At 73.8% G+C, this 20,469-nt stretch overlaps 2 protein-coding genes across 5 annotated transcripts; one reads left to right on the top strand and one right to left on the bottom strand.

Moving 5' to 3' along the window:
- Positions 1-2,108: 2,108 nt before the first annotated feature.
- Positions 2,109-9,491, bottom strand: LIPE (lipase E, hormone sensitive type). Of its 2 annotated transcripts, none has more exons than XM_075489370.1 (10): positions 9,461-9,491; positions 7,740-8,253; positions 7,212-7,302; positions 6,990-7,135; positions 6,610-6,795; positions 5,853-6,147; positions 5,050-5,277; positions 4,386-4,535; positions 3,710-3,981; positions 2,109-3,406 (listed from the first exon to the last, which is right to left on the bottom strand). In XM_075489370.1, exons 2-10 carry the CDS (start codon positions 8,250-8,252, stop codon positions 2,156-2,158), a joined length of 3,132 nt encoding a protein of 1,043 aa, XP_075345485.1. In that variant the 5' UTR covers position 8,253; positions 9,461-9,491; the 3' UTR covers positions 2,109-2,155. The 2 variants fall into 2 exon arrangements, with proteins under 2 accessions (XP_075345485.1, XP_075345486.1); XM_075489371.1 differs by having other exon boundaries at positions 7,212-7,272.
- A 1,937-nt stretch (positions 9,492-11,428) lies between these two features.
- On the top strand, positions 11,429-18,758 carry LOC142403186 (cell adhesion molecule CEACAM2-like). 3 transcript variants are annotated; one of them, XM_075489372.1, is made up of 9 exons: positions 13,358-13,710; positions 14,127-14,492; positions 15,150-15,425; positions 16,105-16,362; positions 16,495-16,770; positions 17,418-17,678; positions 18,019-18,071; positions 18,159-18,190; positions 18,311-18,758. In XM_075489372.1, exons 1-8 carry the CDS (start codon positions 13,653-13,655, stop codon positions 18,180-18,182), a joined length of 1,572 nt encoding a protein of 523 aa, XP_075345487.1. In that variant the 5' UTR covers positions 13,358-13,652; the 3' UTR covers positions 18,183-18,190; positions 18,311-18,758. The 3 variants fall into 3 exon arrangements, 1 of the variants encoding a protein (XP_075345487.1); XR_012773617.1 differs by lacking the exon at positions 13,358-13,710 and adding an exon at positions 11,429-11,562 and having other exon boundaries at positions 17,845-18,071; positions 18,159-18,758; XR_012773616.1 differs by having other exon boundaries at positions 13,357-13,710; positions 17,845-18,071; positions 18,159-18,758.
- Positions 18,759-20,469: the final 1,711 nt, after the last annotated feature.

The raw sequence follows: 20,469 nt of genomic DNA, 5'->3' as shown, positions 1-20,469 counted from the left end.
GGGGGGGAGGGGAGGCCTGCAGCCCGCGTCAGGGGACGGTCCCTCGTGTTGGGGGCGATGGGGGTGCCGCACCCCCGTATTCGCAGGGAGACACGGGGCACCCCTCCCCCCCCCAGTATTTTGGGGGTGGGTGCGATGTGTTGCCCCAACACTTCGGGGGGGGACAGTGGCTGCCCCCACCGTTGTCCCGCACAGCACCCCTGGATGGGGGCGGAGGGAGGGGGCAGCGCATCACCCCTATTTGGGGGGCAGGGGCTGCCCCCCCTTCACGACACAACACTCCAGTATTTATTGAGGGGGGGCAGCGTGTTGCCCCCTATTTGGTGGGGGGGTGGGGTGTCAGGGTGCTGCTCCCCCCCATTTATGCCTGTATTTATTGGGGGGGGGGATGGGGGTGCTGCCTCCAGCCCTTTGCCATGGGGGTCATGCCAGGATTTTGGGGGGTGGCCCTCCTTGCACTGTTTTGTGCCCCCCCCCCCCCCCCCCCCCGGCTGTCGGGGGGGGTTAATAAACACCCTTTGCCCCCCCTGTATGTCCCTGAAATCAGCCAGGACGTAGAGGTTAGGGGTTTTATTGGGGGGCTGGGGGGGGGGGGGCAACATGCCACATTTTGGGGTGAATGTCCCCATTTCAGGGTGTGTCTGCCTCCACTGTCCTGGGGAGGTGCTGCGCCCTGTTTTTGGGGCGAATGCTCCCTGTTTGTGGTCAGCAGGAGACCCGCAGCTCGGTGGCCATCTGGCAGACGGCAGCCCAGCCCTCCAGCACGCAGCCCTGGAGGGAGGGGGGGGTCACCCCCAAAACCCCTCGGGGTGCCCCCGTCCCCCCCATTCCCCCTGGAGACCCCAAACCGTCCTGACCTGGGAGGAGGGGACACCCCAAACCCTTTGCTCTCCCCCACTCCACCCCCTCCTGTCCCCACCCTGGACACCCCAAACCCCTCCTGCCCTTGGGGGGGGGGGGACGGGACACCCCGAACCCTCCCCTAGAGCCGTCCCAAATCCTCCTGCCATTCATGGGAACCCCAAACCGTCCAGCCCTGAGTTAGGGGAGCATCCCCCCCCCCCCCCCCCCCCGCCAAGGATGCCCAAGCCCCCTGCCCTTGAGGGGGGGACGGGACGACCCCAAAGCCGCCCTGGGCCATACCCGACCCCGGAGCTGCTGCCGCGGGGGGGGGGGGGGGGGGGCGGCGTGAGGGGTCCCCACCCTTCGCGTGGGCCGTGGGTTGGGCCCACCCCAATCCGCCCAGCCCGCCCCACGGTCCCCACGAGAGTGCTCCCAGAGAGCCCTGGGGCTCCCCCTGTACGGCCATGGGGCGGGGTAATGCGGGGGGCTCTGTCGGGGGCTGCGGGGTCTCCCCGCTGTGGGGCAGCCGGTGCAGCAGCTTCAGCCCCGGGTGATCGGGGGGGCAGCCCGGACACCCCCGCCCCGTTCCCATGCCGCTGGCGCTGCGACCGCCACCTACCCTACGCCGTTTGCGTGGCGGCTATGCCGCTTGCGTGGCGGCAACGCACAACTCCCACTCCTACGCCGTTTGCGTGGCGGCAACGCACAGCTCCCACTCCTACGCCGTTTTCGTGGCGGCAACGCCATTTGCGTGGCGGCAACGCACAGCTCCCACTGCTACACCGTTTGCGTGGCGACAACGCCATTTGCGTGGAGGGTACGCCGTTTTCGTGGCGGCAACGCACGGCTCCCACTCCTACGCCTTTTGCGTAGCGGCTACGCCGCTTGCGTGAAGGCAACGCACGGCTCCCACTCCTACGCCGTCTGCGTGGCTGCAATGTACAACTCCCACTCCTACGCCGCTTGCGTGGCGGCAACGCACGGCTCCCACTCCTACGCCGTCTGCGTGGCGGCAACGCACAACTCCCACTCCTACGCCGTTTGCGTAGCCACCCCCCGCCAGCGGCTCCGCGCCGCCACCTTGGGGCGGCACCGCCGGGACTCTTTGTCGCCGGATCCCTCCGCGGGGCGGAGCCAAGAGGCGGATCTCTCCGCGCGGGCGCTCTGCCCCGTCCCCCCATAGAGACGGGGGAGGCCCCCGGGCTCGCAGCCCGCCCCCCCCCCCCCCCCCCCCCTGCGGGCACAGGGAGGCCTCCGTGGTGTCAGCGGGTCTTTATTCCCCCCGGGGGGCCGGGCCCCCCACTCCGGGGGCTCAGGACCCCACCTCGCGCCCCGCGGGGCCACTGGGGCGGCGGGCGAGCGGCTGGGCCCCGCTGTGCCGCTGGCCGGGGGGCGGCCGGGGGGGGCCGGCGCCGTCCGGGGGCCTGGGGGAGCCCCCAGAGGCCGGGGCCCCGCAGCACGGGGGCGGCTGGGCCGAGGGGCGCCGGGGGGGGGCCCCGGTCTCGGGGGCGGGCAGGGACCCCGCGGTCCCGTGGGTCAGGGCGGTGCCGTTGCCGTGGGTCGAGCCGGTGCTGGTGCTGTGGGTCGAGGAGGCCCCGGTGCCGTGGGGCAGGACGGTGCCATCAACATGGGTCAGTGCAGCGCCGTGGCCGTGGGTCGAGGTGGCCCCGCTGCCGTGGGTCAGGGCAGCGCTGCCGCCTTCAGCCCCAGTGCCGTGGGTCGGGGTGGTGTCATCGCTGTGGGTCGATGTAACCCCCACGCCAGGGTTGGCTGCAGCCACTGAGCCGTGGGTCAGGGCAGCTCCAGGGCCCCCCACATCCCCCATGCTGTGGGTCGCAGCAGCCAGGGAGCCAAGGCTTGCTGTGCCCCCCACGCCATGGGTCGCCAAGCTCTCCTCACAGCCCCCCAGCAGCAGCGACCCGTGGCGGGGACCTTCTTGTGGGGCCAGGCTGTCCCGCCGCGCCCCCAGCAGCAGCGACCCACGGCGGGGGCTGTCCTGGGGGGCCAGGCTCTCCCTGCGAGACCCCAACAGCACCGACCCACGGCGGGGGCTGTCTTGGGGGGCCAGGCTCTCCCTGCGGGACCCCAGCAGCAGCGACCCCCGGCGAGGGCTGTCCTGGGGGGCCAGGCTCTCCCTGCGAGACCCCAACAGCACCGACCCCCGGCGAGGGCTGTCCTGGGGGGCCAGGCTCTCCCTGCGGGACCCCAAGAGCACCGACCCCCGGCGAGGGCTGTCCTGGGGGGCCAGGCTCTCCCTGCGGGACCCCAGGAGCACCGACCCACGGCGGAAACCGTCCTGTGGGGCCAGGCTGTCCCTGCGGAGGCCCAGCAGCAGCGACCCCCGGCGGGGGCCGTCCGGGGGGGCACTGGGGGGCTGGAGGATGTCGCGGATGAGGCGGGTGCAGATGGCGGTGGCCTGGCGGGTCTCGGGGCTCAGGGGGCCCAGGCTGAGGAAGCCGTGGGGCAGGTCGGGCACCACCCGCAGCGTCACCGGCCGCCCCAGCGCCCGCAGCCGCCGGGCCAGCGCCACCGAGTCGTCCAGCATCGGGTCCAGCGCGCAGGCCTGGGGGTGGGGGCAGGGGGTCAGGGGAGGTGGGGGTGTGGGGGCACACGGGGTTGGGGGGACACGGGCGGTCAGGGGGTGTCGGGGGGGACGTGGGCACATGGAGCACGGGGGGTGTCAGGGGGCACACGGGACGTCGGGGGGACGTGGGGTGTTGGGGCACATGGGGGTGTCAGTGGGAAGGGGTTGTCGGGGGGGGAGATGGGGGTGTCCGTGGGGACACATCAGGGGCCTGGGGGGTCCGTGTCCCATCCCACGCCCCCCGGGGCAGCTGCGGGAGGCCGGGGGTCTCGGGGGACTCACCACCAGGTGGACGGGGGGCAGCCCCCCCAGCATGCCGTCGGGGGCCAGCAGCGGGGACATGTAGGGGTTCCTGGCCAGGGGGGCGGGGGGCAGGTTGAAGCAGGCGGGGGGCCCCCGGCTGCGCAGGGGCTGGAACTCGTCTGGGTACTCCAGCGCGTCCCCCCCGTCCTCGGGGGTCCCCTCGCCGTGGGGGGCCCCCGGGGGGCAGCCGGGGGAGGACTCCTCCTCCCGCGGTGCCCCCGCCGCCTCCGAGATGCTCTTGCGCGCTGCATCTGCGGGGTGGGAGCCACAAATCCTCTCCCCCTCCTGTCCCCAAGTCCCCCCCCCTGTGTCCCCAAACACTCCTGGGGTCCCCAACACCCTCCTAGTGTGCCAGACGCCCCCCCACCCCTCCCCATGTCTCCAAACCCCCTCCCTGTGTCCCTCAAAACTCCCGGTGTCCCACCCCCAGCCCCCCGTGTCCTCAACACCCCTACGTCCCCCGACGCTCCCTGTGACCCCAAATGCCCCCAGTGTCCCCAAATTCCCCCTGCCCACATCCCCGCCCCCGTGTCCCCAACACCCCCTCTGTCCCCAAATCCCCCTCCCACTGCCTGCAAGCCCCCCAGTCCTGCCGGTGCGGGGCAGGGTTTGCCCCCATCGCCCCCCAGCCCACTCCCCCATTCCCCTGCCGTACCGGGGTGGGCGGGGGGTCCACGGAAGAGACCCCCCAGCCAGGCGGCCGCCCCCCGGCGCAGGTCGCGCAGCAGCAGGGCCGTGTCGCGGCGCAGCAGCCGTGTGGGGCTGAGGGTCTCCAGGGCGGGGGGCTCGGCCTCCCCCTCCATGCCTGGGGGGGCAGGGGGTCCCCAACTGGCCCCAGCAGCCCTGCGGGGGGGGGGGGGGGGGGGGGGGCAGCACGCCCGAGGGCTGCCCCCACCCCCACATCCCCCCATGTCCCTCCAGCCCTCCCAGGCCATCCTGTGCCCCCACCTCCCCCCAGCCCCCCACGTCCCCCCCAAACGCCCATCTCCCCCAGCCCCCCATGTCCCCCTGACCCCCCATCTCCCCCAGCCCCCCGTGTCCCCCTGACGCCCCCATCTTCCCCAGCCCCCCATCTCCCCCTGACCCCCCCATCTCCCCCTGACCCTCCCATCTCCCCCGACGCCCCCATCTCCCCCATCTCCCCCTGACCCCCCCATCTCCCCCAGCCCCCCATGTCCCCCTGACCCTCCCATCTCCCCCGACGCCCCCATCTCCCCCAGCCCCCCATCTCCTCCTGATGCCCCCATCTCCCCCAGCCCCCCATCTCCTCCTGATGCCCCCTTCTCCCCCGGACCCCCCATCTCCCCAGGCCCCCCCACCTGCGTAGGCGCTGAGGCACTTGCAGAGGACGCCGAGGGGCAGGAGCGGGTCCAGCAGCGTCAGCAGGCGGGAGGGGGACACGGCCGCCTGCACCAGGGTGACCGGGTAGGCCGCCATGATGCCGTCGGGCGCCTGCACCCCCACGGCGGCCGCCCGCATCGACACCGTCAGGCAGAGGTTGCCGCCCGCGCTGTCCCCCGCCAGGCACACGCGCTGCGCCGTCGAGCCTGCGGCGCGGACGGACGGTCACCCCGCCGGCCGCGCCGGGGGGGCCTCGCCCCGGCAGCGGCACCCGAGGGTGCCGGCCGCGCAGCCGGGGTGTCGGCGAGGGTGGCGGCACGGCTGCGGTGGGGCAGTGGGAGGGCTCTGCCCCACGGGAGGGGCTCCCCCAGATCACCTGCAGCACCGCGGGGGGTTCCCCACATCCTGCTCTCCCCGCAGCAGCCCCCTCACCCCCCTGCTCCCCAGCGGGTCCCCTGCACGCCCCCCAGCAGCCTCCCCAGTCCCCCAGCAGCTCCCCCAGCAGCCCCCCAGCCCTCCAGTGGACCCCCAGGAGCCCCCCTCAGACCCCCAGCAGCCCCCCCAGCAGCCTCCCCAGTCTCCCAGGAGCCCCCCTCAGACCCCCAGCAGCCCCCCCAGCTCCCCCCAGTCCCCCAGTGGACCCCCAGGACCCCCCCTCAGACCCCCAGCAGCCCCTCCAGTCCCCCCCCAGCAGCCCCCCCCAGCCCCGCAGCAGCTCCCCCAGCCCCCCAGCAGACCCCCAGCTCCCCCCAGTCCCCCAGCAGCCCCCCCAGCCGCCCACCCAGCAGGCGGCAGTTGCGCAGGGCCCAGCAGTAGGCGTAGAAGCACTCCTCCAGGGCCCGGGGGAAGGGGGCCTCGGGCGCCAGGGCGTAGTCAACGGAGAGGATGGGGGCACCCAGCTCGCGCGCCCACCCCCGCAGGTAGGGCTCGTGGGAGCGGGAGGTCTGCGCCACGAAGCCCCCCCCGTGGAAGTGCACCAGCAGGGCGGGTGAGGGGGGCAGGGGGGGCCCCCGCCACCACCGCAACGGCGCCCGCGGCCCCTCGGCGCGCGTCAGGGCGCTCAGCGCCGCGCTGTCCTGGGGGAGCGGGATGAGCCGCGCTGCGGGGGCCCGCAGACAGCCCGCGCCCCGCGCCCCACGGCAGGGACCCCCACGGTGCCCCCGCAGACAGCCCCCGCCCCGCGCCCCACGGCAGGGACCCCCACGCTGCCCCCGCAGACAGCCCCCGCCCCGCGCCCCACGGCAGGGACCCCCACGCTGCCCCCGCAGACAGCCCCCGCCCCGCGCCCCACGGCAGGGACCCCCACGCTGCCCCCGCAGACAGCCCCCGCCCCGCGCCCCACGGCAGGGACGCCCACACTGCCCCCGCAGACAGCCCCCGCCCCGCGCCCCACGGCAGGGACCCCCACGCTGCCCCCGCAGACAGCCCCCGCCCCGCGCCCCACGGCAGGGACCCCCGTGCTGCCCCCGCAGACAGCCCCTCCCAGCAGGTCCCCCCGTATCCCCCTCATAGCGGGTGCCCCCCCGCGCCCCCCTCACCTGCCCCTCGCGCAGCTGGTAGGAGAGCAGCCGCATGTGGACGGGGCCGGGGCCGGTGTGTGCCACGGGGGGGGCGATGGTGACGGTGACGGAGGGGTCGGCCGCCAGCGGCAGCTCCAGGGGCTCGGGGGGCACCGTCAGCGCCCGGCACACCCCCACCTGCGTGGCCGTCATGCTGGCCACCGACTGCGGGGAGGGGGGTCAGGGGGCTCGGGTCCCCCCAGGCTGCCTGGCAAGGCAGCCCCCAGAGCGGGGACCCCCATAGCAGACAGTCCCTTCCCTCTGCCCCCCACGGTGGCACCCCGTGCCCCCCAGCAGGCCACTGTGCCTGGCGGGGGCCGGGGGGCTCAGGTGGGTCCCGGGGAGGGGTCCTCGCTCACCGCCAGCAGCTCGGTCTCGGTCAGGTTCCAGAAGCTCTTCCAGAAATGCACGTCCAGGTTCTGTGTCAGGCGCTCGAACTCGTCCCCCCGCAGCTCGGGGTCGATGGCGAACTTCCCGCTGGTGAAGAGGGACCCGGCCGCCACCCCTGGGGGGGACAGGGGGGTGACAGGGCCAGCTGGCACCCGGGAGCCCCCCCGGCCCCCCCAGCCCCTGGCGCTCACCCAGCCCCATGTCGTTGCGCTTGTAGTTCTCCCCGAAGGAGACGAGGCCGATGGCGATGGTCTGCAGGAAGGGGCGGATAGAGGGGGCAAACTGCAGGGATGGCACTGCGTGTCACCGCTTGTCACCGCCTGTCCCTGTGTCCCCGCAGGCTGGCCGTCTGAGCCCAGCGCTGCGGGAACCCGCCCTGTCCCCGCGCATCTGTGAGCCCCGGCAGCCACGCTCCCCGTGTCCCCACGTCCCCGTGCCCCAGCACGCCTGCAGCCCCGGGCAGCGTCTGAGCCTAATGCCACCTCCCGGCACGTCCCCACACGTCCCCCGGCTCCGAGGCACCGTGCTCCCATGTCCCCGTCCGCCACAAACCCAAGGCCCCGTGCAAGCTCGTCCCCGTGTCCCCACGCCCCTGCGTCAACCTGTCCCCGTGTCCCCGTGCCCCACAGACCCAAACCCCCAGGCAAAGCCGTCTTGGCTTCCCCGCGCTGACCCATCCCCACGTCCCCACGCCAAGCCGTCCTCAGCGTCCCCGTCACCTGGAAGCCGAGGCAGCGGCCGTAGAAGCAGCCGTTGTGCATGGTGCTGTACTCGCGCAGCACCAGCTCGCTCAGGCCGTCCTCCTCGGGCGGGAAGAGGCAGCCGGGGCGGTTGTGGGCCAGCAGCCGCTGGGCCAGGCAGAGCAGGGCACGCAGCTGGGCCAGCGCCGCGCAGTAGGCCTCCAGCTCGGCCACATTGTGCCCAGCGCGGAAGAAGACGCTGCGGCGGTGGGCAGCCACGTAGCGGCTCTTGTGGACGGCGTGGGCCAGGCAGCACCGTGCCGTCTGCACCAGGCTGCGGTAGCCGTTGCCCGGCGTGGCCTCGTCCAGGTCGAAGCGATGGTAGAGGCGGGCGAAGTGCCGCAGGGCCGGTTCCAGGCGCCGGCCGTGCTCCCGCAACGCGGCGAAGGCGGCAGCGAAGCGGCGGCCGCTCTCGGTGCCGCTCCGTTGGAAGAAGGAAGCGTTGTCCTCCGCCAGCGCTTGCAGCGACTGGAAGAGCGGCCGGGCGTCCATGCTGCCGGGGCGGGAGGGTCAGGGAGTGCCCGCACCCCCTTATGAACCGGCCCCTCCGCCCCGGGGAGGAGCGGGAGGCTGGGGGGCTGGCGGGGGGGGGCCCCGGGAGGCAGCCGGGGCTGGTCCGGCCGGGGTCGGGAAGGGCGGTGGGGCGAAGAAGGGCTATGGGGCCAAGGCAGTGGGATGAGGGCCAGTTATGGGGCCAAGGGAGTGGGGCAGAGGGGCCGGGAAGGGTTATGGGGCCAAGCAGTGGGGCAGGAGGGGTGAGGGTCAGCTACGGGGTGCCAGTGCCCCGCTGTAAAACGCCGGCTGCCCCCCAAGGAGGAGGAAAGGACGCGGGACTGGGGGGGGCTGGTTCTGGGGGGCCCCAGGGGGTGTCTGGGCCGAGCAAGTGGGGCAGGGGGGACGAGGAAGGGCTACGGGGTGCCGGCACCCCTTATAAAGCGGCAGCTCCGCCCCCGGGGGAGCCTGGTGTTGGGGGCCCCAGGGGGTGTCTGGGGCAGGGGCCGGCCGGGGTTGAGTAAGGGAGTGGGGCAGGGGGGATGGGGACGGGCCAGGGACACTGGGGCAGGGGGGACGGGGACAGGGGTGGCTGCGGGGACGGGGACAGGGACGTTCCCGTGCAACCCCAGACCGGGGCCGAGGGCGGGGGGGCGAGCCCAGTCGGCCGTGGGGTGGCTGTGGGGGAACTGTGGGGCAGCGGTGGGGCACGGGGACGTGCCTGGGTGACCGTGGGGTGGGCAAGGGGCACCGGCACATGCCTGAGCAGTCACAGGGCAGCTGTGGGGCAGGCATGGGGCTGTTGTGGGGCACAGGGACGTGCGTGGGTGGCTGTGGGGTAGCCACGGGGCACAGGGAGGTGTCGGGGTGACCGTGGGGCGGCCGTGGGGCACAGGAACGTGTTGGGGTGACCGTGGGGCGGCCGTGGGGCACAGGGAGATGTCGGGGTGACCGTGGGGTGACCGTGGGGCGGCCGTGGGGCACAAGGAGGTGTCGGGGTGACCGTGGGGCGGCCCTGGGGTGCGGGGCCCGCCCCGGGGTCGTCACCCCCCGGTCACAGCCCCCCGTTTCAGGCCTGGCGCCCCCGTCCCCCGCGTTGGGGTGCTTCACCCCCGTTTCGGGTCTCCCCCCCGTTTCGGGTCCCCCCCCAGTTTCGGGGTCCCCCCCCCCCCCCATTTCGGGTCCCCCCGCCCCGGGCTCTCTCCCACCTGCGCTCCACCGCCCCGCCCCGCCGCTTCCGGCCACGTGACTCGCGACGCCCAATCGCCGCCGGGCGCCGCGCGCGTCGCCCTGGCAACCGCCACCGTCCCCCCAGCCGCGCATGCGCGCCGGCCCCCTGACGGCCCCCTGACGGCCCCCTGACGGCCCCCTGACGGCCCCCTGACGGCCCCCTGACGGCCCCCTGACGGCCCGACCCAGCCCGCCCCGCGGGGTCGCGCCCCCTGACCCGGCGCGGCGGAGTCGGCGCTTTGCTGAGGCCTTTATTGGGGGGGGGGGGGCGCGACCCCTGACCCCTGACCCCCCAGGGACTGCGGGGTCAAGGGCGGCCCCGGCAGTCAGAGCGGGGCGGGGGGGTTAAAGCGGGGTCGGGGGGTAAAGGGGGGCGCGGGGGGGTCGGGGGGGGCCGGGGTTAAAGGAGGTCACGGGGGGGTTACGGGGTTAACGGGGGTGGGGGGGTGAAGGGGCGGTCCGGGGTTAAAGGGGGTCACGGGGGGGTCAAGGGGGGTCGGGGGGTTCAGGAGGGGTAACGGGGGGTCCGAGGTTAAAGGGGGTCACGGTGGGGTCGGGGGGTCCGGGGTTAAAGGGGATCACGGGGGGGTCAAGGGGGGTCGGGGAGTTCAGGAGGGGTAACGGGAGGTCCGGGGTTAACGGGGGTCACGGGGAGGGGCACGGGGGGGTCGGGGGGTCCGAGGTTAAAGGGGGTCACAGGGAGGTCACGGGGGGGTTACGGGGTTAACGGGGGTGGGGGGGGTCCGGGGGGGTGAAGGGGCGGTCGGTTAAAGGGGGTCACGGGGGGTTCAGGAGGGGTAACGGGGGGTCCGGGGTTAACGGGGGTCACGGGGAGGGGCACGGGGGGGTCGGGGGGTCCGAGGTTAAAGGGGGTCACAGGGAGGTCACGGGGGGGTTACGGGGTTAACGGGGGTGGGGGGGGTCCGGGGGGGTGAAGGGGCGGTCGGTTAAAGGGGGTCACGGGGGGGTCAGGAGGGGTAACGGGGGGTCCGGGGTTAACGGGGGTCACGGGGCGGTGGCGGGGGGGTCGGGAGGGCATCGGGGGGCACAGAGGACCTGCGGGGGCGGGGGGCCACGGGGCCAGGGGGGGCGAGGGTGTCCGAGGAGGGGTCCGGGGGGTCCACGCGGGTCCGGGGTCCCTACAGCGGCAGGGAGAGCCCCTTGGTGGGGGCGCGCGGGTGGCACCGTCCCCGCCGGCGGCTCCTGGGGGGGCGAGAGGACCCTGGGCGGCAGAGGGGGTCAGGGGGGTCCCCCGGCGCCACCCCCCCCCCCCCCCGCCGCCCCCGGCGCCGCCTCACCCTTTCTCCCGCAGGCACGCGGCCGTCCGGGGGGGGCCGCCGGGCCGCCGCCGCGGTGAGCGGCCCCGGGGCCGGGGGGGGGCAGCGCCGGGGGGGCGCGATGCGGGCGGGGGCGGCCCCCCCCCCCCCCCCAGCAGCGCCGGGAGGCTCCGGGGGGGCCGGGGGGCGGCGGGGACCCCCAGCAGCAGCAGCAGCAGCAGCAGCGGCAGCGACGGAGCCATTTTGCCCCGGGGGGGCCCCCGCCGCACCTTTATGCCCCCCCCCGCCCGCAGCCCCCCCCCGGTGCGGGGCGGCACTGCCGGGAAGCACCTGGAGGGGTTTGGCGGGGCGCCCGCCGCCGCGCCCTCGCCGGCACCCCCGAAACGGGCTCCGGCCCCCCGCCCCCCCCCGGGAAGCGCCCGGGGCTCTGTGGCGGCCTGGGCTCACCCCAGAGCCCCCCCCGGGGTGTGGCGGGGCCCCCCGGCGCTGGGGGGGCCGGGGGGGCCGGGGTGCACCCTCTGCGGGCGGGTGGGAAGGGGGGCCCGGCGTCCGGGTGCGGCAGGATGGGGGGGCGGGTCTGGGGGGCGGCTGCTGGTGGCGGGCGGGGGACGGTGGCACCGGGACCCCCGTTCCTGCCCGGGGCCCCCCGTGCCCCCCAGCTGGCGGCGCCTCCTTCCCCACAGCCGCCCTCCGGGCTCCTGCCCCCGCTGCGGCGCCGGCCCCCCCCGCACCCCCGCCGGGACCCCGACGTCGCCCGGGAGCGGGGGGACGTCACCTTCACGCCGTGATGCCGTGCGCGTGGGGTGAGTGCCCCCCGCCCACCCCGTGTCCCCGTGGCCGACCCCGGCCCCACCTCCCCCCTGCCGTCCCTGTCCTCGTGTCCGTCCCCGCTTCCTTGTGCCACCCCTGTCCCCTCCCCGTGTGTCCCCATCCCCGTGTCCCCCACGCCGTCCCCCTGCGTGTTCCCTTGTCCCCAGTGCCATCCCCACGTCTGTCCTTACGTCCCCTTGTTCCCTCTGTGCTGTCCCCACGTCCATCCCTGTCCCTGCATGCTCGCGGTGTCCCTGTGCCTATCCCCACGTCCCCTGGGCCGTCCCCATGCCTGTCCCCGGTCCCCTGGGCTGTCCCCATGCCCGTCCCCGTCCCCGCATGCTCACAGTGTCCCCATGCCTATCTCCACGTCCCCTGGGCTGTCCCCATCCCCATCCCCGTGTCCCCACACCATTCTCAAGTCCGTTTCCATTCCCATGCTGTCACCATTTCCATTTCTGTCCCCTGTCCTTTCCCCGTGCCTGTCCCTGTCCTCACCCTGTCCCCGTCCCATCACCAGGTCTGTCCCCGTGTCCTCTTGTCTCCTGTGCTGTCCCCATGCCTCTCACGCTGTCCTTGTTCTCTCTGTGCTGCTCCACGTCCATCCCCATTGCTGTGTCCCCTGGGCTGTCCCCACGTCCATCCCTGTCCCCACGTGCTCACAGTGTCCCCATGCCTATCCCCACGTCCCCTGGGCTGTCCCCACGTCCATCCCTGTCCCCACGTGCTCACAGTGGCCCATCCCTGTCCCCACATGCTCACTGTGTCCCCATGCCTATCCCCATGTCCCCTGGGCTGTCCCCACGTCCATCCCTGTCCCCACGTGCTCACGGTGTCCCCATGCCTATCCCCACGTCCCCTGGGCTGTCCCCATGTCCATCCCTGTCCCCACATGCTCACGGTGTCCCCGTGTCTATCCCCACATCCCCTGGGCTGTCCCCATGTCCATCCCTGTCCCCACATGCTCACGGTGTCCCCGTGTCTATCCCCACATCCCCTGGCTGTCCCCACGTCCATCCCTGTCCCCACATGCTCACAGTGTCCCCATGCCTATCCCCACATCCCCTGGCTGTCCCCACGTCCATCCCTGTCCCCACATGCTCACGGTGTCCCCATGCCTATCCCCACATCCCCTGGCTGTCCCCACGTCCATCCCTGTCCCCACATGCTCACAGTGTCCCCATGCCTATCCCCACATCCCCTGGCTGTCCCCACGTCCATCCCTGTCCCCACATGCTCACGGTGTCCCCATGCCTATCCCCACATCCCCTGGCTGTCCCCACGTCCATCCCTGTCCCCACATGCTCACTGTGTCCCCATGCCTATCCCCACGTCCCCTGGGCTGTCCCCATGTCCATCCCTGTCCCCACATGCTCACGGTGTCCCCGTGTCTATCCCCACATCCCCTGGGCTGTCCCCATGTCCATCCCTGTCCCCACATGCTCACGGTGTCCCCGTGTCTATCCCCACATCCCCTGGCTGTCCCCACGTCCATCCCTGTCCCCACATGCTCACAGTGTCCCCATGCCTATCCCCACATCCCCTGGCTGTCCCCACGTCCATCCCTGTCCCCACATGCTCACGGTGTCCCCATGCCTATCCCCACATCCCCTGGCTGTCCCCACGTCCATCCCTGTCCCCACATGCTCACAGTGTCCCCATGCCTATCCCCACGTCCCCTGGGCTGTCCCCATGTCCCCACGCCGTCCCCGCCTCCCTCCCCATCTCCCTCGTGGTCTTTCGGAGCAGCCCCGTCGCAGGCTCTGGTTTGAGGGGGCCGTCGGGGCACCCTGATGGCAGCCGCCACCGCCCGTCACCGGCCCCTGCCTCTTTCACCCCAAGCCCCCAGGCCCAGCGTTGCCCCCGGGGGGGTCCGTTCCCCCCAGGGAGGGGCCGCGGCCGTGCCGGGCGCCCGGGCTCCCCGCCGTGGTGACGCTGGCGGGCCCCGGTGCATGTGCCACCGCGGGGCTGGCGCGGGGAAGCCCGTCCCCCGGGGAGGGCCTGGCCGTCCCCTCCCTCTCACCCGCCTTGGCTGCAGGCGCGGCCGCCGTGGCGGAGGACCCGGGCGTCCGGGCGAGCCGCCATGGGCCACCGAGCGCTGGGCCCCCGCCGCAGCCCCTGGAGCTCCGCCGTCCTGGCAGGTGGGGGCGCGACGGGACCCCTCTGCCTTCGGGGCCCTCCCGGGGTCCCTCGGGGGTCCCCTCCGACCCCGGGGTCTCCCCCGGGGTTTCTCTTGGTTCCTCTCCGCCCCAGGGTCTCCTCGGGGTCTGTCGGGGGTCCCCTCTGTCCTGGGGCCCACCTGGGCGTCCATCTCAGGGTCCCCCTCCCCAGGCTCCCTCTGGGGTCCCCTGTGGGGTCCCCTCTGTCCTGGGGCCCACCTGGGCGTCCGTCTCAGGGTCCCCCTCCCCAGGCTCCCTGTGGGGTCCTCTCTGTCCTGGGGCCCACCTGGGCGTCTGTCTTGGGGTCCCCTCCAGCCCCGGGGGTCCATCCCCGTCCCGACATGAAAACCCACCGGGGACGTGTCCCCCGGGGCTGATGCCGCCTCCTCCCCCCGCAGCCGCCCTCCTGCTCTCCTGCTCCCCGCCGGCGTGGGGCCAGGCCCTCCTCTTCGCCCTCCGCCAGGACCCCCAGGCCGCCCGCGCCGGGGGGGACGTCTCCTTCGCGCTGGAGCCGGTGCCCAGCGGGGTCGTGTTCTGCTCCTGGCACCGGGCGCCCACCGCCAGCCTGGACCTGGAGATCCTCAGCTACTTCACGCAGCCGGAGCTGGCGCAGGAGAACGGGCCGGCACACACCGGGCGGGAGACGGGCGCCGCCGACTGCTCCCTGCGCATCAGCCGCCTGCGGCTGAACGACACCGGCGTCTACACCGTGGCTGTGCGACACCCCAGAGTCACCACCGCCAGCATCAGCCTGACCGTCCACGGTGAGTCCCCGCCGCCCGCGGCACCCCCGGACCGTCCGGGCCCTTTCCGGGGCGACCTGCCGTCCGTCCGTCCGTCCTTCCTCTTGGCTGTTGACCCACCCTGGTGAGCGTCAAAACCCCCGAGCGAGGGGCGCGGGGAGGGTGGGGACCACGACGTGCCCGGGGGCCTTTGGCCACGCTACACGCCTGCCTGCTGTGCCGTTTCGGGGTGCCGGAGGCGTCCCCGTCCCGTCCCCGTCCCGTGCCCCCCACCAGAAGCGCCTGGCGAATCATTAACCACCAGCCGCGCTTCCGCCTTCCTGCGCCGCCCTGGGCACGAGGGGCGTGGGGGGGCTGGGGGCCACCCCGACCAGGGGCTGCGTGCGTCCCCCCGGGGCAGCGTGGGTGGGGGAACCCCTGGGGCGGCGGGCAGGGACGAGCCCGGGGTTTCCGCACAGGGGTGCGGGGACACCCCCAGCCCCCCGGGGCTTTCAGGACGGGAACAGGGTGGCACTGGGAGGGGGGAGCACCCGGACACGGGGGGGAACTCGGGACCCCCGCCGCGGTGCCCGTCCCCACGCAGGGCAGCGCCGCCCCGATCCCGATCCCGACCCGTCCGTCCCCGTTTCCCCCGCCGGTGTCCTCAGGCCCCGGTGACACCGTCTGTCCCCTGCACAGCCCCACTGACGCAGCCGGCGGTGACGCCGCACAATGTGACAGTGACAGAGAACGACACCGTCACCCTGACCTGCCACAGCCCCCCCAGCACCCAGACGGTGGCCTGGCTGCATGCTGGGGCTCCAGTGTTGGCCGGTGGCCGCCTGTCCCTGTCCCCGGACAACCACACGCTGACGGTGCGGCCAGCGCAGCGGGGTGACGCCGGTGCCTACGCGTGCCAGGTCAGCAATGCCATCAGCACCAACCGCAGCGACAATGCCACTGTCACCGTCATCTGTGAGTCCCCATGGCGGCCCTGTCCCCCCTGCTGGCCCCGTGCCTGTCCCTGCGTGCCCTGTGCTCTCCCGGCGTCCCCAGCACCGACCCCATGTTTGTTCCCATGTCCCCTGCGTGGTCCCCGTGTCTGTCCCCGTGTCCCGATCGCCATTCTTGTGTCTGACCCCACGTCCCCAGTGCTGACCCCACCTTCACCCCCGTGTCCCCAGTGTCGACTCAGTGTCCGTCCCACGTCCCTCTGCTGTCCCTGTGTCTGTACCTATGTCCCCAGCACTCTTGTCAGCCCCATCGTCGTGACCCCGTGTTGTGCTTGTCCGCACGTCTCCCATGCTGTCCCCACGTACGTTCCTGTGTCCCCAGCGCCCTCCCCACGCCCGTCCCCACGTCCCCATGCCGTCCCTCTGTCACCCAGCATCGTCACCATCCCCCACCCCCACAACCTGGTGCCACCCCTGTCCCCACGCTGTCCCTACGCTGTCCCTGCACCGTCCTCACGTCCATTCCCATGTCCCCAGCGCCCTCCCCCTGTCCCCTCGCACCGTCCCTGCGTCTGTCCCCACGTCCCCGGCGCCGTCGTCAGCCCCGTCCCCGCGACCCTGCGCTGCCCTTGTCCCCACGTCGGTCCCTGCGCCGTCCCCCCCAGTGCCCCACGCAGCCCCTGACCCCTCTCCCCCCACAGACGGTCCCGACGCCGTCACTGTCACGCCCCAGGGGCCCCTCGACCTGCCGGCCGGGTCCCCCCTGACGCTGACCTGCGCTGCCACCGCTCTCCCGGACCCCCGCTACACCTGGTTTTTCGGGGCAACCCGGCACCCCGGGGCCACCTGGATCCTTGGGCGCCTGTCCCCGGCGCACGGGGGGGGCTACGTCTGCCAGGCCCTGAACCCCCTCAGCGGCCGCGGCCGGAACAGCTCCCGGCTGGAGCTGCGGGTCTGGGGTGAGTAGCCGGGGATGCCGGCGCCACCGTCCCCACCGACGCCACCGTCCCCGCCACCGCGCTGCGCAGCGAGGAGCGAGCCGTGGGGGAGTGGTGTGACCCCCTGAACCCCCCGTGCCCGTCTGCTTGCAGAGCTGCTGGCGCAGCCGGTGGTGACGCCACACAACGTGACGGTGACAGAGAACGACACCGTCACCCTGACCTGCCACAGCCCCCCCAGCACCCAGACGGTGGCCTGGCTGCGCGCCGGGGCGCCCGTGTCGGCCGGTGGCCGCCTGTCCCTGTCCCCGGACAACCGCACGCTGACGGTGCGGCCAGCGCAGCGGGGTGACGCCGGTGCCTATGCGTGCCAGGTCAGCAACGCCGTCAGCACCAACCGCAGCGATGGCGTCAACATCACCGTCCTCTGTGAGTCCCCATGGCGTCCCCGTTCCCACGTCTGCCACGCCGTGCTCGTCCCTGCCTCCCGTGCGCCGTCCGCATCCCCATCCCCGCGTGTCCCGTGCTGTCCCTGTCCTGTCCCCCATGCTGTCCCCATCGCTGCGTCCCCGTGTCTCCCCATGTCCCCCACGCCACCCTGTCCCCACATCCCCTCTGTCCCCATCCCCCCGCACCATCACCGCCCCCTGTGTCCACCCCCATCCCCGTGCGTCCCGTGCTGTCCCTGTCCCGTCCCCCATGCCATCTCCATTGTTGCGTCCCTCGTGTCTGTCCCCTTTCCCGTGCCTCCACGCCATCGCCGTCCCGTGTCCCCTCTGTCCCTGTCCCCCTGTGCCATCACCACCCCACGCCGTCCCCATCCCCACGTCCCCTGTGCCTGTCCCCATCCCCGTGCCTCCACGCCACCCTGTCCCACGTCCCCATCCCCACGTCCCCCACGCCACCCTGTCCCCATGTCCCCTCTGTCCCCGTCCCCTTGTGCCATCACCACCCCGTGTCCCCCGCCATCCCCGTGTGTCCCGTGCTGTCCCTGTCCCGTCCCCCACGCCGTCCCCATCCCCACGTCCCCCGTGTCCCCCCGCTGTCCCCGTGACCCCTCACCCCTCCGCCCGCAGATGGCCCCGACGGTGTCACCATCGCCCCGCCGGGTCCCCTCTGGCTGCGGCTGGGCTCCCGCCTGGATTTGTGCTGCGCCGCCGCTGCCGCCCCCCCGCCCCGCTTCGCCTGGACCCGCGGCAACGCCAGCCTGGCCGCCGGCAGCTGCCTGCGCCTCGACTTCGAGGACCCCGGCCAGGCCGGCGAGTACCGCTGCCGGGCCACCAACCCCACGCTGGGCCGCGCCGCCGAGGCCGCCGCGCTGCTGCTGCAGGACGAGGGTGAGCGGGGCCGGGGGGCCCGGGGCGGTGGGAGCCGGGGGGTGGGAGCCGGGGGGGACCCCGGCACAGGGCGGGCGTCCCCGACGCGGCGGGCCTCGGCCACGGTCGCCCCCGCTCCCTCGCTGCCGGGGCCCCCCCCTTGGGGTGCCCCTCCGCCTCCCCGCAGGTCTCGGCAGCGGGGCCGTCGCTGGCGTCGTCGTGGGGACGCTGCTGGGGCTGGGGCTGCTGGGCACTGCCGGGTTCCTGCTCTGGCGCCGCATCGGCAGGTAACGGGACGGGACCCCCGGGCCCCCCCGCGGCCGGGCCCCGCGGCCCCGCTCAGGGCTCCCTCCGCCCCCAGGTCCTCTGCTCCCGCCTCCCTCAACGCAGCCAAACCCAGCGCCCCCCCCTGTGGTGAGTCGTGTGCCCCCCCGCGTCTCGGGGTCTCGTGGGGACCCCCAGGCCCTGGGGGGGGCTCATCTCACCCCCTCTGCCCCGCAGAGAGCCCGGCTGCAGACGGCCTAGACGGCACGGTAAGGGGCTCGGGCGGTGTCTGGGGGGCCCGGATGCCTGGGGCCCCCCCCTCCCCGTTCCCGGGGGGCCGCCGTGGGGCCCGGACGCGGGGGTCCCCGACGCACGGTGCTGCCTTGCAGGAGGAGGTCAAGTACTCGACCCTGACCTTCAGGGCCCGGGGGGGGCCGGCGCCCCACAGCCCCCCCCGGCTCGACGGCGGCACTGTCTACTGCGAGGTCAGGCGGAAAGAGGGGGCCGCCCCGCACGCCTGTGTCCCCCACGGGGGGTCGGGGATGTCGGGGCCCCCCGGCTGGTCCTGGGGGCCCGGGGTGCCCCACACGGGGCTGGCTCTGCAATAAAGGAGGTGATGGGCAGAGGCATTCTGGCATGCGCGTGTGACACGCACGCGGTCCCTTGCGCACGCGTGTGACACGCTCGTGGTCCTGCGTCCCCCCCGCCCCGCGTAAAACGTTTCTTCCTCGTGTCCACCTAACCCTGCCTAACTTTGCCTAACCCTACCTTAATGATGTTTAACCCAGCCTAAACCCAGCCTAAACCCAGCCAAACCCTGCTTAAACCCGGCCTAACCCTGCCTAAACGCAGCCTAACTCAGCCTAACTCATCCTAAATACAGCCCAAACCCAGCCTAAATGCAGCCCAAACCCCGCCTAACCCCGGCCTAACCCAGCCTAAACCCAGCCAAACCCGGCCTAACCCAGGCTAAACCCAGCTAAACCCGGCCAAACCCAGCCTAAACCCGGCCAAACCCAGCCTAACCCAGGCTAAACCCGGCCTAACCCAGCCTAACCCAGGCTAAACCCAGCCAAACCCAGGCTAAACCCAGCCTAACCCAGGCTAAACCCAGCCTAGACCCGGCCAAACCCAGCCCAAACCCAGCCTAACCCAACCTAACCCAGCCTAACCCGGCCTAACCCGGCCTAACCCGGCCTAACCCAGCCTAACCCGGCCTAAACCCAGCCAAACCCGGCCTAAACCCAGGCTAAACCCAGCTAAACCCGGCCTAACCCAGCCAAACCCAGGATAAACCCAGGCTAAACCCGGCCTAACCCAGCCAAACCCAGGCTAAACCCAGCCTAACCCAGCCTAGACCCGGCCTAACCCAGCCTAGACCCGGCCTAACCCAGCCTAAACCTGGCCTAACCCAGGCTAAACCTGGCCAAACCCAGCCTAGACCTGGCCTAACCCAGCCAAACCCAGCCAAACCCAGCCTAAACCCAGCCAAACCCGGCCTAACCCAGCCAAACCCAGGCTAAACCCGGCCTAACCCGGCCTAAACCCAGCCAAACCCGGCCTAACCCAGGCTAAACCCGGCCTAACCCAGCCTAGACCCGGCCTAAACCCCCTTCTCCCCGTACCCCTCCCCTCGCCCCGCCTGGCGCCGCCCCCTCCCCTCCCCTCCCTTCCCCCGCCCCCCCCGCCCCCCCCGGGCGGAGGAGGACGAGGCGGGCGGGTGGCGGCGGCGGCGCTTTAATGCCGGGGGGGGGGGGGGGTGTCAGGGCCCCCCGCGAGCGGCCCCCCCCGCGCAGCGCTGGCCCGGGGGGGCGGGGCAGGGGGCGGGGCCGGCTCGGGGAGGCGGGGCCGCAGCGCCGGCGGCGGCGACTCCTCCTCCCCTGGGGGCACCCGCGGAGGGGGGGGGGCCGCGGCGTCCGGGGGGGGGCGGCGGGGGGACCCCGGCGTCCGGCTCCAGCCTTCGCCCTCGTGGGCGGCCGTGGGCTTCCTCCCTCCCTGCGGGCCGCTCCGCCGGTCCCTGCGAAGAGCCAGGGGGAGCCTGCGGAGACCCTGGCGTCCGGGGGGGACCCCGGCGTCCAGGGAGCGGGCAGAGCACCCCGCGGGGAAGCAAGCCCGGGCGTCCGGGGACGGGGACCGGGGGGACCCCGGAGTCGGGGGGAGGGACCCCGGCGTCCGGGCGGCCTTACCCTGGGTGTCGCGTGTGGGGCCGGACCCGCCGGTGGACCATGGCGGCCGCGAAGGCCCCGGCCAGCAGGACCCCGACCAGGGCCCCGGCCACCACCCAGGCCAGGAACGGGGGCGGCCCGGCCGGCCCCGAGGCCGGTGCCCCGGTGGGCGCGGGGGTGCCGGGGGGCGTCGCAGAGGGTGAGGCCGGGGGAGACGTGGAGCCAGGGGGTCCAGTGGCGGCGGGGGGCCGCAGCTCGGCTGCCCACGGGGGCCCCATGGCCACGGGAGAGGCACCCCGAGCCGCCAAACCCGTCGGGCCTGAGTCACGGGGTGGCGGGAGCAGGGGCAGGCCCGGTCAGGCGTGTGCACACGCGTGTGCGCG

The sequence above is a fragment of the Mycteria americana genome, unplaced genomic scaffold (assembly GCF_035582795.1).
Source record: "Mycteria americana isolate JAX WOST 10 ecotype Jacksonville Zoo and Gardens unplaced genomic scaffold, USCA_MyAme_1.0 Scaffold_131, whole genome shotgun sequence".
In the NCBI taxonomy this organism is placed as follows: Eukaryota; Metazoa; Chordata; class Aves; order Ciconiiformes; family Ciconiidae; genus Mycteria; species Mycteria americana.
The sequence above is the reverse complement of the archived record's forward strand: the minus strand, read 5'-3'. Positions and strand labels throughout refer to the sequence as shown.